The 14,247-nt window shown below is 47.5% G+C and overlaps 1 protein-coding gene across 1 annotated transcript in view; it reads right to left on the bottom strand.

Moving 5' to 3' along the window:
- The window catches only part of RRN3 (RNA polymerase I transcription factor RRN3), a 546,972-nt gene that overhangs the window by 338,791 nt on the left and 193,934 nt on the right, over positions 1–14,247 (bottom strand). The window contains exons 9-10 of the mRNA XM_086941427.1: positions 5,834–5,932; positions 5,297–5,395 (exon numbers count right to left, since the gene is read on the bottom strand). Coding sequence (XP_086797553.1) covers positions 5,297–5,395; positions 5,834–5,932 — 198 coding nt within the window. The remainder of the gene's footprint in view (positions 1–5,296; positions 5,396–5,833; positions 5,933–14,247) is intronic.

Genomic DNA, 14,247 nt, shown 5'->3' with positions numbered 1-14,247 from the left:
GCCTCACCCTCGGAGTCCTGTGCCTCCGAAGCCGAAGACACCACCTCCTTCCGAAGTAGCTTAACCTGCGTCTTCGGTTTAGAACTCGAGTCCTTCTCTGAGTGATGTCGGGACTCAGGGCTCCTCTTCTTGTGCTTCTTCCTCGAAGACCTCGAAGCATGAGCAGAAGACGACTCCGAGCGCGAGGGCTGTTCCAACCCCATTCAAAAATCTAACACGCTACACCAGTGTTTTAGGCAGTGCATTTTAATGCAAGTAGTGAGTGCTTTTTCATACCCCAAAAAAAGAAAGAAGCAACACTGAAAACGATGAGACTGATGACAGGGTTTAGGGCTCAGGGAACTGACAAAATATAAGAACTACATTTGTTGTTTGAATTGTAGCAAGGATGCGTGGAAGCAAGCCATGGATGAGTGTCTAACCCAAAGAAGTTACTAAGTGTTTTGTGCACTAATTTAGCATCAATTACATATGTAAAGCTAAAGCCTCCCAATCTTTGTGAGAAAACATTCAACAATAATTTAGCTTAGACAAATAGAATTTGCTGGTCGACACCATGTTATGATATTCTTTCATAATATATCCATGGCAAGATCTTCAAGTGACGCAACTGGTCATGTTAAACAAATGTACAATATTGGCTGCTCTTTTAAAATGAAGAAGCTAAATGTCTACATGAAGAAAATTACTAATGAATGAATGAAAGAGTTTATATAATGCTCAGCTTATCCAAAAGGAGAGTCCCTGTGCTGCAGAATCACATAGCTGGTAGCCCAAAGATGGTTTAACTTCCAAAGAACCAAGTTTTCAACAGTTTTTTAAAACTCATCAGTTCTCTCACACGTCTCCGGAGCAGCAGAAGTTTGTTCCTTGCCTGTGCCCCCAAGAGGCTGAAAGATTTGCCACCCCTGCGCGCCAGGCGAACCTTTGGGACACAAGCGACAACCCCCGCTGTTGATCTAAGTGCTCTAGTCCGAGGGTACCAGCCAACACGTCTTGTAAGGTAGCTTGGCATTTTACCATTAAGAGCCTTTATGAACATTACTATAGCCTTATAGCCCGCCGTAGAGGGCTATACCGGCTATTAAAGGCCCTCTCCAGCGTTAAAGGGCCCGAGCCGAAGGCGAGGGCCTTTAACAAGGGAGAGAGACTTTAATAGCGGTATAGCCCATCTACGAAGGGCTATAAGGCTATTAGAACATTCTGCCACTAGAGGACAGAATGTTCTAACAAAAAAACAAAGCCTTTTGGAAGCGTGAGGGGATTGGAATCCCCTCAGGCTCCCTGAAGCCTTTGTTCACAGCCAGAGCTGTGAACAAAGAAACATTGGAATATTGGAGCTCCAGGCTTATACCAGCCACTATAAGCCCAGAGCACTCCATTGTTTTCAATGGAGCTCCCAACATTCCAATGTTCTAATAAGGTTTTAAACTGTATCCGCTCCCTAACTGGGAGTCAATGTAATGCTTTAAGATGCAGTGTCATATGGGACCTCGGTTTTAGGCGTAGAATCGGCCTGGCTGCAGCATTCTGCACCACCTGAAGACGTTGCAGGAGGGAGTCTTACACACCCATATAAAGGGCAATCCCGTAATCCAGTCTTGGCATGTGGTACTGGTGTGTATGCTTAACAGCCAGCCCTGCTTTTTAAATTGATAGGGTGCACGAAGTAAAGAATAAAGTGTTAAAACCGTGCACACCTATGCATTTTAGCAACACTTTATGAGATTTCTCTATTTTCTCACCTTTTTTCATTGCACTTTCTTTTCCTATTACTCCTCTGTTGGACACATTCATTTCAGGGCTTGAAGACAGCCGATGATGAGAACAGGGTGTATCTGGTGAGTGTATAAACAGAGATTCTATCAAAGGTGAAAAAGTGATAATTTTTATGTTTAATTTTCTGAGTGATACTAGGCTCTCTCTTAGGTTTAGAAAGATGAGAGCACAATGTGCTTGTTAAAATACCCCTCACACACTAAAAAGTCCTTTAGTGTCATGCTTCATCATAGGGGTCTTCCCGCCCCTATAACCGGACGGGGCGTGCTATGACCAAACGAACTACGTGGGAGCACTTAAGTTGTGATGGAGGCTATGTGTGGGTGTAGGGGTGTCAGTGAAAGTGTAGGGACCCAACAAAGTGAGTGTGAAAAATTACAAAAAAGGTTAAAAATTCCCTGGCTTAGTAGAAAAAAATATGTATTCACTTCTCTAGCTGGGAACATTAAGAGGGGGATTGTGAGGTAGAGCAATAGCTTGCTACCTAGTCGACATGTTTCGTAAGCAGTCCCCTACTGCTTACTCATCAGGACCGTATAGTGATCCCTACTAGTAATAACTCAGTTCTACAGAAGTATGCCTGCTGTCCTACAAACAATACAGCAAAAATAAGCTGACTGTTTGGGCTTCAGGGCATGAGCTGGCCCAAGTGAAGCAAGGTAAATGCAATGAGTACAAAAAATATTGACCAATTGCGGTCTTCTTTTTGATAGTTTTCAATGCCCCATGAGCTTGCAGGCGAGGGGTGTTCAGCGTGGTTGAATCACCGGCAGAAGAAAAAATCCTTATTCCTACCCCCGTGCTGCTCCGAGGAGCATGACACTAAAGGACTTTTTAGTGTGTGAGGGGTATTTTAACAAGCACATTGTGCTCTCATCTTTCTAAACCTAAGAGAGAGCCTAGTATCACTCAGAAAATTAAACATAAAAATTATCACTTTTTCACCTTTGATAGAATCTCTTTGTTTATACAGTTCTGCTAGGAGGGTGATTCTATCAGTACCTCTACGCTTCCTCTTTGTGTTTTGGATGTATCTGGTGAGTACCTACCAGATATCACGATGGTGGTTCGCCCGTGAGTTGTCATCTTGCCTTCTCACACTTTTTTCACATTAGATTCACACTAATGTCATGCATACAGGCTGTCTAGTTGGGATAGAAGTTATTTTACAGTGGCAAAATAAACGTGATTCTCTCTATGCTGAGGGGAGATAGTTGTAAAAAATTGCAATACGTAGTACACGTATGAGATATGTGGAATTGCCTATAGGACCCAGTCATTGTTGTATTGTTGATGTGATCAATGCCTGGATCACGGTTCTCCTACAGTCTAGCGGAAGAAGTGGATGAAACTTTCTCACCTTCCGTTTAACAATCCAATACAGGTCCCAACTAGAGCCTGAACTTGGGAACGCATAGTAAGAGCATCATCAATACGAGTTTATGGCTATAGCTTGAGCCACACTGAGAGGAGAAAATTCCTCCGGCCACCATTGACTCCAGTCCTGTACTGTAGGCAGGCCGAAGAAGACTATTTCTGACTTGTAAGAATTGCACTTCAGCTGGTTTTCCTCCAACCATCCGACAAAATAGGTGAGGCAAGATTTAATCATGCCCCCATCGAATTCATTACCTCTGTTGCAAGAGAAAACCAGCTGAGTGTCGTCAGCGTATAAGATTATCTTTACCCCATAGGACTCTACCAGTGTAGCTAACGGGGACATATATAAATTAAAAAAGCGTAGGGCTAAGACAAAAACCCTGAGGGACTCTAACTTGTAGGCTAGGCAAGGGGGAGGAAAACAGAGGAGTCCAAATCACCTGCTCTCTCTTCTCCAAATAGGAGGTAAGCCGGGCTAGAGCCTGACCCTCAAAGCCAATCCTTTCCAATCTATCAAGGAGCCTCCTAGGTGGCACCATGTTGAACGCTGCCGACAAGTCCAACAATATGAGGATCGGTCTACCCCCCTGATCCAAGATCTCCTTAAGATATTCGGACACCTCCAACAATGCCGTTTCTGTGCTGTAACCAGCCCTGAAACCTGACTGAGTCTGGTGTAGGAGATCGTGGGCTTCAGCGAACTCTACCATAGATTTATTTACCTGCTTTTCAAGCACTTTGGTGAAGGCAGGAAGGAGGGAGATAGGCCTGTAATTTGTGGGTACAAGTGGGTCAGCGCTTGTTTTTTTTAAAAAGGGGCAGGATTTTTGCCTGTTTCCAAAGAGGCGGCATAATACCTGCAGCCAATGAGGAGTTCAGGACCTTGTTAATCTGTTGATTGATAGTGGGAGCCAAAGCTGGTGAAAGCGTCGCAGGACACACATCCACTGGTGAGCCTGATATCCGGTTCATCAGATAAGAGAGTGAATCCTCCATTTCAATTGCTGGAAACTCTAATAACTGAGGACCTTGTAAGGGTTCACATCGTTGAGAGGAACTAATGCGGTCTCCCTCTGTCCCTGATCCAGCTAATTTATCCTTAGCTGATACCAAGAAGGACTGCTAGATAGTCATTATTTTGGCATGAAAAGATTGAGCAAGCAGCTACGACCAGTCTGCTGACAGTGGGGCTGCTCCGCTAGTTACCTTTGGAGCCATAAAAAACGTTACAATCCCAAAGATCTCTTTGCTCTTATTTTTTGCCAACATTATTTTATTCCTCCAATAATTCGCCTTAGCATCTCTGACCAGTTTATACTATACTTTTTGGGTGGCCCTATTGGCCTCCCTATCATCTTAGAGATAAAGATTATGCCACTAACTCTCCAACTTTGTACATTCGCTTTAACTGGTTCTCAGTGATTCATTGAACCAGGGTGCTGAATGGCGACAGATTCTGGAGGTACATACTGTTAACGGTGCAGCAGCATCAATATTCAGCCTTAACCAATCCTCGACTGCACAAGCATCCACTGCAGGACTATCTAATAATATAGGTGCGGTAGAAACAAGAGCCCTCTGTAAAAGTGGTAATGATATTTTGTGCAAAGCTCTAAACTTATAATCAGTGGCTGTAGACTCTAAATGTTCACTCTTCCCTATAATTGGTATCCAGAATTGAATTAAGAAATTATCTGACCAAATGATCGGAATCGGAGAGTCAGTGCTCAACTTCATGTTACAGAAGACATGGTCCAGTGCATGGCCCAGCTTGTGTGTAGGTACCTTAATATGGGGTATAAGCCTGCATGCCACCATAATATCCAACAGAGCAACCACCTGAGGGTCTGAAGGTTTATCCATATGCAGATTCAAGTCCCCTAATATCAGCAGATATTGATACTTTAAAGCTAGCGATGAAATACAATCTCGTAGGGATCTTAAAACATTTCTAGATGAGCCTGGTGGCCTATAAATCAATATCCGTGCAAGACAATGCTGAGAGGACAGAGGGCAGCGAAAACCGAAACATTCTGCATTCTCACAATGTACCCTTGCTCCCTATAATGAGGTGCATTAAAAACGCCAACTAGTATATGACACTAAAAATGTTAAATATGTATAAAAATGATCTCACCATATTGAAAAGTCCTTCCTCTGTTTCACTGTTTGCCTTACTATCATCGTGTTGAGCAGTTTCCTCAGCTTCTTCAATTTCCTGGCGAGATGCACTAACCTGAGAATGAAAACGTATAGAAACCAAGATTGAACTAATTCATTTAATTGCCAAGCACTGTTAATGTATTATTCAATTATTAAAAAACAGTCAGACTGATTTCAGCAAACAAAGCTCTTTTGTCAGAGGATTTATAATTAGTAGCATTTAAAGTTCTACTTCTAAGGAGCTGAGTCCACAGTACTTATTAATTCTAACACAAATAAATAAAATAACACACACGCATATGTGTATATGGACATCAACCAGGCGATAGTTTGGTTGCAGAGATATTTTTTGATTATCATTTATTTAGGAATATCCTATCCTGTAAGTTAATTGCTTTTATTTACAGATAAAGCAGTATGCATTGTTCTATCCAACAACACAAAGCTTCTAAGCAAAATGAATTGTTTAAGTCATAAAACAGCTTGCCTTATAGGTTTGCAGATTACTTACATCTATCTTTAGCAGTCGTTGAACTATAAGCTCCAAAATTTCCAACCTCAGTGTCGGGAAATACACTGCGATTCGCAACAAGTTATGCACATAACACTCCTGCAAGGAACCAATACCAACATGTAATTTGCACAAATGCATAAAACAATACTAAACGTGATTTGTAAAGCAATATTACTATTGTTATGTCTGCCCTCAGAAGGAACTCGTCTTACTCGAACACAGTTTATTTCATAGATAGATAGGTATATTGACAGAGACAGATCGATTTAGATAGTCCCCCAAGGTCCATTTAGAACTGTTAAGGACAAGGAATACAACAGGTCCCATTAGGGAATGCACAAATTGGAAAAATTATTTTCAGATGTTACATAAAAATACGAACTGGAAACTACTACAATTTGAGGACTAAGCAGAGTTGCGAGTCCTTAAGGAAAACAAACTACTTAAGAGTGGAACAAGAAATAGCAGATGCCCAAGTCTTCTGGCCACAGGTATTTGCATCAGAGGTTGACCTATGATAAACAATTCTATTGTGGCTGGAAAATGTTTTAGCCAAAGCTCTTACATCCAAGAGCAGAGGAAAATAAGAGACTGCCTGAACTGACATGTCTTATCCAATCTTTAACCAAGGCCAAGAGAATTCATAGTTGACATATACAATTATAAAACAGAAAATAAAATGCAACCGTAAGAAAATCTAAAATGGGAGGTTTGGATTTTCGAAAGATTTGGTGATAGAGTGGACCATCATGAGTGATCAAAAGGGCTAAGCTGTTAGAAGTAAGGGGAAAGGTTTGGTGGCATTACTTTTAATAGTCAAGAAGCAATTAAAATGTCTGAGGGCCAGGTACTTCAATGAAAACCTGCTGGAATCTAGTAAGCAGGGTTCACAATTGCACAAAAGACTATGTTACCTGTGGGCATAAAGAGGGTCACCACTGTTTGACATTAGCAGACTGTGCATGATTGATAAATGCATAATCTACATAAATTATACAGAGCAAATTTCTGTTTGTAAAGTATAAAGAAAGTTTTGTGGTTTTACAAAGTACTTATACCACCTTATCTATGAAGCAGTAATATGAGAAGAATTCATAATTTCAAACTGTGGTGGTAAATAATATATCATAGAGAATGTTTTAAAGAGGTTGGTGAGAGTGAGGAACATAAAGAATCAGGAAAATGCATATAAACAAGATAGTCTTTTTTCAAATTGTTTGACAATTTGCCAGATTTATTTGCTCTTGGTTTCTCAGAAGCAGGAGCCAAGTATTGCAAAGGGGTAACCTATCCATAGGTGCAGTAATTCATGTTGGGGTGGCAGCTGACTGGCATCAGGATGTCCCTCCTCATGTATGGAGGGAAGTGTTGTGAATGCCAAGAACCAGGGTGACTTGTTTAAAATGACCATGAGCTGAAGGGTGTGTAAGGGAGGAAAGGGTTGAGAAGTTTGGAAAAGTATAACAAGATGATGAGTATCTATGGATTCTGCTGTAGGATCAATTCCATAGGTGTTTTCTTCGAGATAAGGGAGCTAATGTGTTTGGGGAGGGGGGGGGGGGGGGGGGGGGTGTCTGGGGCCAAGGTAGGGAATCACCCTTTTCCATAATCCGCAGAACCCACTAGTATGATAAAACGGCTGTATAGGCCTGTTAAAAGAAAAAAAGAAAAAAGAAAGAAAAAAAAAAAAAAGGATACCCCGTCCTCATCGGCAACACTTGCTCATTCACAGCAAAATAACTGCCCCCACCACCTCCAAGGTGGTGTAGGGAAGGGCAGGAGGTGGAGGACTGTACCTGGTGACCATGGCCTTTGCCTTTACATGCCCGAGACAGGGATGGACTGCTATGCACCAAGCTGGGCCAACTGAAGCTGCTTGGCCTTTAATCCTTAAAGAGGTGAACATCTGTTGAAGCCCAGAGTGAAAATCTGTTGAAGCACAGAGGTCGTGCTACGATGCTATACTTTTTAAAACATGCATAGGCCACCTATGCTTTGTGGCAAAATAAAAAACCTTGCATGTCCATCAGGGTGTTTTGCACATCAGCGGAGAACCCTGGGCAGTACAGTTCTTGTGACACTGTCTGCCATGTCTATGCCCATTGTGATGATTTGATCCTGCCCACTGCTCACTGCCTCAGCAAAATGGTTCAACATGTGGCCTGGTAAATCAGGAACTACCATAGCTGCCATATCTCACAGTTAGTGGGAGCGTGCCAACGAGAAATCTGGATTAAGAGCGCTTCGCGCCAAACTCCCAGCAGAGAAGGCTTTCGTACCCACTCCTTCCAGCTTTTATGACACTCTGTCTGCAGGGTGGGTCAGAAGATCTCCCGAGTTCAGCCTGGAGATGTCAGAGTCCTAAACTAGACTAGGCTCTCAGATGAAGGGGTTGAAAGGCAGGGTCTACAAGGGGCTGTTGATAGCGATGTGCTATGTTCCAGTTCACTGTAGTACATCATGTGGGATTTGCCACCACAAGCAAGGCCTTAATGAACGGAAGCAGCTCCTCCACCGTACTGGGAGCTGCCTCCAGCACATCTGTAAGGATGTCTGGGGTATACTCCACTGAGGGGAAAGGAAGTTCCAACACCTCAGCTGTATTTTTTTTAAAGGGAGGGTTTGTAAGATGAGGAGACTCAGCCAGAAGTATTGGGGCTCTCTAATCCGGGAGCTGTTTTCAGGAAAGTGTAGGGATTGCATCAGTCTTAACTAGTGTCAGGAGTCGAAGTCCTATGACCTCATGAAAGATACCTTGATTGAGGGGTTTGGACTCACCACTGATGAGTACAGGATCAGAGTCAGGAAAAATCGCAAAACCTCAAGTCAGACCTAGGTATATTTTCTTGACTTCACAGTCAAAATACTAGGTGGCTGGTTAGAAGGTAACAAGGTGTCAGACAATGATAACGTTTATAATCTTATCATGAGAGAGCATCTGTTAAGTGTCTGCCCTCAGGAGGAACTCGTCTTACTCGAACACAGTTGATTTAATAGATAGATAGATAGGTAGATAGACAGAGACCCCCCCCCCCCAAGAACTTAGAAAGAAGGATGTTCATTGGGTCAAGACTAGGGTGTCCAAAAAGTCTTACTGAGGGGGTGGATGTAGCTACCCTGGCTCTCTGGCCCAGTAACTTGGAGAAGTACAGACAACAGCCACACATTAATGGGATTAGAGTGGAAGCACTGAGAGATAAAGGTGCAAGTGTTGCCCTGGTGACTTAAAAACTGGTATTTCCAGAACAGTACCTGAATTGACAAACTTATCCAGACATCAATGCGAATAATGTGGCCAAGGCTCATTCCATGGCTATAGTGTCCATAAGGGTTACTCGCCAGAAACAAATGGCAGTGTCCTATTCATTTCCTGTTGAATGTATGTAAGGGAATGTTCTAGAGTCCTGAGCATGGGCTGAGGTACAGCTAAGAGCCCATGCAGCCATGATGGGAATCCCTGAATGCCTGAATGGGTGTGCGAAAAAACCAGAGTGCAAAGGAAAGCACAGGGTGAAAAATAGGTGTGGAAGAGTGATTCAACCCTCCAAGAGAAAAAAGGTAGGAAGTCGGGGAAGTCAGCTATTGAACAGCCACTAGCTCAGGTCCTCTTCCCTCAGGGACCAGGCCGGTCAGCCCCAGAGGGAACTGAACCCCAGGAACTTGGGCCTCACCTGGCAGAGATCCTAGGTTCAGGGGGACCCTCTAGGATGTGCCAAGGTCAGAGGACCTGTCATATTCTTGAAAGCCTGAGAAAAAGGAGATGTCAGTGGTGTATGAAAGTAGGATCCTTCTGGCATAGATACACCACTGTTTACCTGAAGTCAGTGTGTTTTGACTGTAGTTCACTGGGATCCTGCTAACCAGGAACCCAGTGGCAGTGCTCTCTCCTCTAAATTTGATGGTAAGTACTTTGTACACTCCACTATTGGCATACTGGGGTACCACTGTACGTCCCTAGTATATGGTACTGAGGTACCTAGGGCATTGGTAGACCAGGAGCCTCCTATGATCTGCAGCATGTGTTATACCACCCATGGAAGCCCTTGCAAACTGTGTCTGTAGGGCTGCTATCACAGTCTGTGTGAAATGGTGCATGCACCTTTCACGTTTGATACAAGGTTTTCTTTATATCCCGGTCACTGCACTTTAAACCTAGGTCACCCCTAAGGTAGGCCCTTAAGTCGAAGGGCAGTATGCATGTTTCCATGTGTGTGGGTACCCCTGCACAAGCAGAGGTAGCCCTACAAACCCCGAACTCCATTCTCTGGGCTTAGTAAGTGCGGGCAGCCATTTTAATGTGTAGTGGGCACTGGCAAGTCAAGATGTCCAACTATATAATGGCTGCTCCAAACTTGGACATGTTTGGTATCAAACATGTTGGAATCATGCAACTACACAGATTCCAGTGTTAGCTGCATGATATCATATACTGGCGGTCTCCTTGGCGAACACCCCTCCCCCCAATGTAGCCTTACAGCACAGCTTTCCAAACTTTTCATGTTGGTGACATTTGTGACACAGTAAGGCAGTGTAGCGAGCAAGCGAGCCTGACCCACCTAAGTGGTTTGGGGGTGTGGGGGATTCTCTCCCCAGAAGAACATTTTGAAATCCAAGTGGGCAAATGGTCTCCATCTGTCTGTCTCCCTCCCTCTGTCTCCATCCCTCTGTCTGTTTCCCTCTCCTTCCCTCTGTCTTCCCCTTACTCCCTCCCTCTGTCTCACTCTGCCTCCCTCCCTCTGTCTCCCTCTCTCTGTCTACCTCTCTCCGTCTCCCTCTCTCTGTCTACCTCTCTCCGTCTCCCTCTGTCTCCCTCTCTCTCTGTCTCCTCACGCTCCCTCTCTCTGTCACCCTCTGTCTCTGTCTCCCTCTCTCTCTCTCTCTCTCCCTCTGTCTCCCTCCCTCTTCCTCTCCCTCTCCCTCTCTGTCTCTCTGCCTCTCTGTCCCTGCCCGTCTCAGTCTCTGCCTCTAACTGTCTGTCCCTGTCTCTGCTTCTATCTGTCTGTCTGTTCCTGTCTCTGTCTCTGTCTCTGTCCGTCCCTGTCTCCCTCCCTCTGTCTCCCTCCCAGTCTCTCTGTCTCTGCCTCTATCTGTCTGCCCCTGTCCCTGTCTCTGCCTCTGTCTCTGTCTCTGTCTATCCCTGTCTCTATCTCTATCTCCCTCCCTCTGTCTCTCTCTCTGTCTCCCTCCCGCTCTCTGTCTGTCTCTCTCTCTCTCTCCCTCTCTCCCTCTCTCTCTCTGTCTCTCTCTCTCTCTCCGTCTCTCTCTCTCTCTGTCTCTGTCTCCTTCCCTCTCTCTATCTCTCTCTCTCTCTCTCTCCTTCGCTCTATCCCTCTCTCTCCCTCTGTCTCACTCACTCTGTCTGTCTCCCTGTCTCTCGGTCTCCCTCTCTCTGTCTCCCTCTCTCTGTCTCCCTCTCTCTGTCTCCCTCTCTCTGTCTCCCTCTCTCTGTCTCCCTCTCTCTGTCTCCCTCTCTCTGTCTCCCTCTCTCTGTCTCCCTCTCTCTGTCTCCCTCTCTCTGTCTCCCTCTCTCTGTCTCCCTCTCTCTGTCTCCCTCTCTCTGTCTCCCTCTCTCTGTCTCCCTCTCTCTGTCTCCCTCTCTCTGTCTCCCTCTGTCTCCCTTCCTCTGTCTCCCTTCCTCTGTCTCCCTTCCTCTGTCTCCCTTCCTCTGTCTCCCTTCCTCTGTCTCCCTCCCTCTGTCTCCCTCCCTCTGTCTCCCTCCCTCTGTATCCCTCGGTCTCCCTCCCTCTGTTTCGCTCCCTCTGTCTCCCTCCCTCTGTCGCCTTCCTCCCTCTGGCTCCCTCCCCCTGTCGCCCTCTTCCCTCTTTCGGTCTCCCTCCCTCTCTGTCGCCCTCCTCCCTCTGTCTGTCTCCCTCTGTCTGTCGCCCTCTGCCTTCCTCCCTTTGTCTCCCTCTGTTTCCCTCCCTCTCTATCCCTCCCTCTTATCTGTCTCCCTTTTGCCTGTCTCCCTCTTGTCTGTCTCCCTCTTGTCTGTCTCCCTCTCTCCATCTGTCTCCCTTCCTCTGTCACCCTCCCTCTGTCTGTCCCTCTGTCTCTGCCCCCTGTCTCCGTCCCTCTGTTTGTCTCCCTCTGTCTGTCTGTCTCCCTCTCCCTACCTCTGTCTCCCTCCCTCTGTCTCCCCCTCTCTCTGTCTCCCACGGTTTCCCTCTCTCTCTCTGTCTCCCTCCCTCTGTCTGTTTCCATCTGTCTCTCTCCCTCCCTCTGTCTGTCTGTCGCCCTCTGTCTCCGTCCCTCTGTCTCCGTCCCTCTGTCTCCGTCCCTCTGTCTCCCTCCCTCTGTCTCCGTCCCTCTGTCTCCCTCCCTCTGTCTCCCTCCCTCTGTCTCCCTCCCTCTGTCTCCCTCCCTCTGTCTCCCTCCCTCTGTCTCCCTCCCTCTGTCTCCCTCCCTCTGTCTCCCTCCCTCTGTTTCCCTCCCTCTGTCTCCCTCCTCCCTCTGTCTGTCTCCCTCCCTCTGACGCCCTCCTCCCCCCTCTGTTTCCCTCCCTCTGTCTTCCTCCCTCTTGTCTGTCTCCCTCCCTCTTGTCTCCCTGTCTCTGTCTGTCTCCCTCTGTCTGTCTTCCTCCCCTTCCCTCTATCTCCCCCTTACTCCCTCCCTGTCTCACTCTGCCTTCCTCCCTCTCTCTGTCTCCCTCTCTCTCTCTCTCTGTCTCCTCGCGCTCCCTCTCTCTGTCACCCTCTGTCTTCCTCTCTCTCTCTCTCCCGCTGTCTCCCTCCCTCTTCCTCTCCCTCTCCGTCTCTCTGCCTCTGCCCGTCTCAGTCTCTGCCTCTGGCTGTCCCCGTCTCTGCTTCTATCTGTCTGTTCCTGTCTGTCCCGGTCTCCCTCCCTCTCCCTCTCTCTCTCCCTCTGTCTCCCTCCCACTCCCTCTCCCTCTTTGTCTCTCTGCCTCTCCGTCCCTGTCTGTCTGTCTGTCTGTCTGTCTCTGCCTCATTCTGTCTGTCCCTGTCTTTGCCTCTATCTGTCTGCCCGTCCCTGTCTCTGCCTCTATCTGTCTCTGTCTGTCCCTGTCTCTGTCTCTGTCTCTACCTCCCTCCCTCCCTCCCTCCCCCTCTCTGTCTCTCTCTGTCTCCCTCCCTCTCTGTATCTGTCTCTCTCTCCCTCTCTCTCTGTATCCCTCTCTCTGTCTCCCTTCCTCTGTCCCCCTCCCTCTGTATCCCTCCCTCTGTATCCCTCCCTCTGTATCCCTCCCTCTGTATCCCTCCCTCTGTATCCCTCGGTCTCCCTCCCTCTGTTTCCATCCCTCTGTCTCACTCCCTCTGTTGCCCTCCTCTCTCTGTCTGTCTTACTCCCTCTGTCGCCCTCCTCCCTCTGTCTGTCTTCCTCCCTCTGTCGCCCTCCTCCCTCTGTCTGTCTCCCTCTGTCTGTCACCCTCTGCCTTCCTCCCTCTGTATCCCTCCCTCTTGTCTGTCTCCCTCTTGCCTGTCTCCCTCCCTCTGTCTGCCTCTCTCCATCTGTCTCCCTTCCTCTGTCTGTCACCCTCCCTCTGTCTCCGTCCCTCTGTCTCTGCCCCCTGTCTCCGTCCCTCTGTTTGTCTCCCTCCGACTGTCTTTCTCCCTCTCCCTCCCTCTGTCTCCCTCCCTCTGTCTCCCTCTCTCTCTGTCTCCCACGGTTTCCCCCTCTCTCTGTCTTCCTCCCTCTGTCGGTCTCCATCTGTCTGTCTCCCTCCCTCTGTCGCCCTACTCCCTCTGTCTGCCTCCCTTTCTGTCTTCTTCCCTCTGTCTCCCTCCCTCTGTCTCCCTTCCTCTGTCTCCCTTCCTCTGTCTCCCTTCCTCTGTCTCCCTTCCTCTGTCTCCCTTCCTCTGTCTCCCTTCCTCTGTCTCCCTTCCTCTGTCTCCCTTCCTCTGTCTCCCTTCCTCTGTCTCCCTTCCTCTGTCTCCCTTCCTCTGTCTCCCTTCCTCTGTCTCCCTTCCTCTGTCTCCCTTCCTCTGTCTCCCTCCCTCTGTCTCCCTCCCTCTGTCTCCCTCTCTCTCTGTCTCCCACGGTTTCCCCCTCTCTCTGTCTTCCTCCCTCTGTCGGTCTCCATCTGTCTGTCTCCCTCCCTCTGTCGCCCTACTCCCTCTGTCTGCCTCCCTTTCTGTCTTCTTCCCTCTGTCTCCCTCCCTCTGTCTCCCTCCCTCGGTCTCCCTCCCTCGGTCTCCCTCCCTCGGTCTCCCTCCCTCGGTCTCCCTCCCTCGGTCTCCCTTCCTCGGTCTCCCTTCCTCTGTCTCCCTTCCTCTGTCTCCCTTCCTCTGTCTCCCTTCCTCTGTCTCCCTTCCTCTGTCTCCCTTCCTCTGTCTCCCTTCCTCTGTCTCCCTTCCTCTGTCTCCCTTCCTCTGTCTCCCTTCCTCTGTCTCCCTTCCTCTGTCTCCCTTCCTCTGTCTCCCTTCCTCTGTCTCCCTTCCTCTGTCTCCCTTCCT

Source organism: Lissotriton vulgaris, chromosome 10 (assembly GCF_964263255.1).
Source record: "Lissotriton vulgaris chromosome 10, aLisVul1.2, whole genome shotgun sequence".
Taxonomy (NCBI): domain Eukaryota; kingdom Metazoa; phylum Chordata; class Amphibia; order Caudata; family Salamandridae; genus Lissotriton; species Lissotriton vulgaris.
This window is presented reverse-complemented; position numbering and strand designations above follow the sequence as displayed.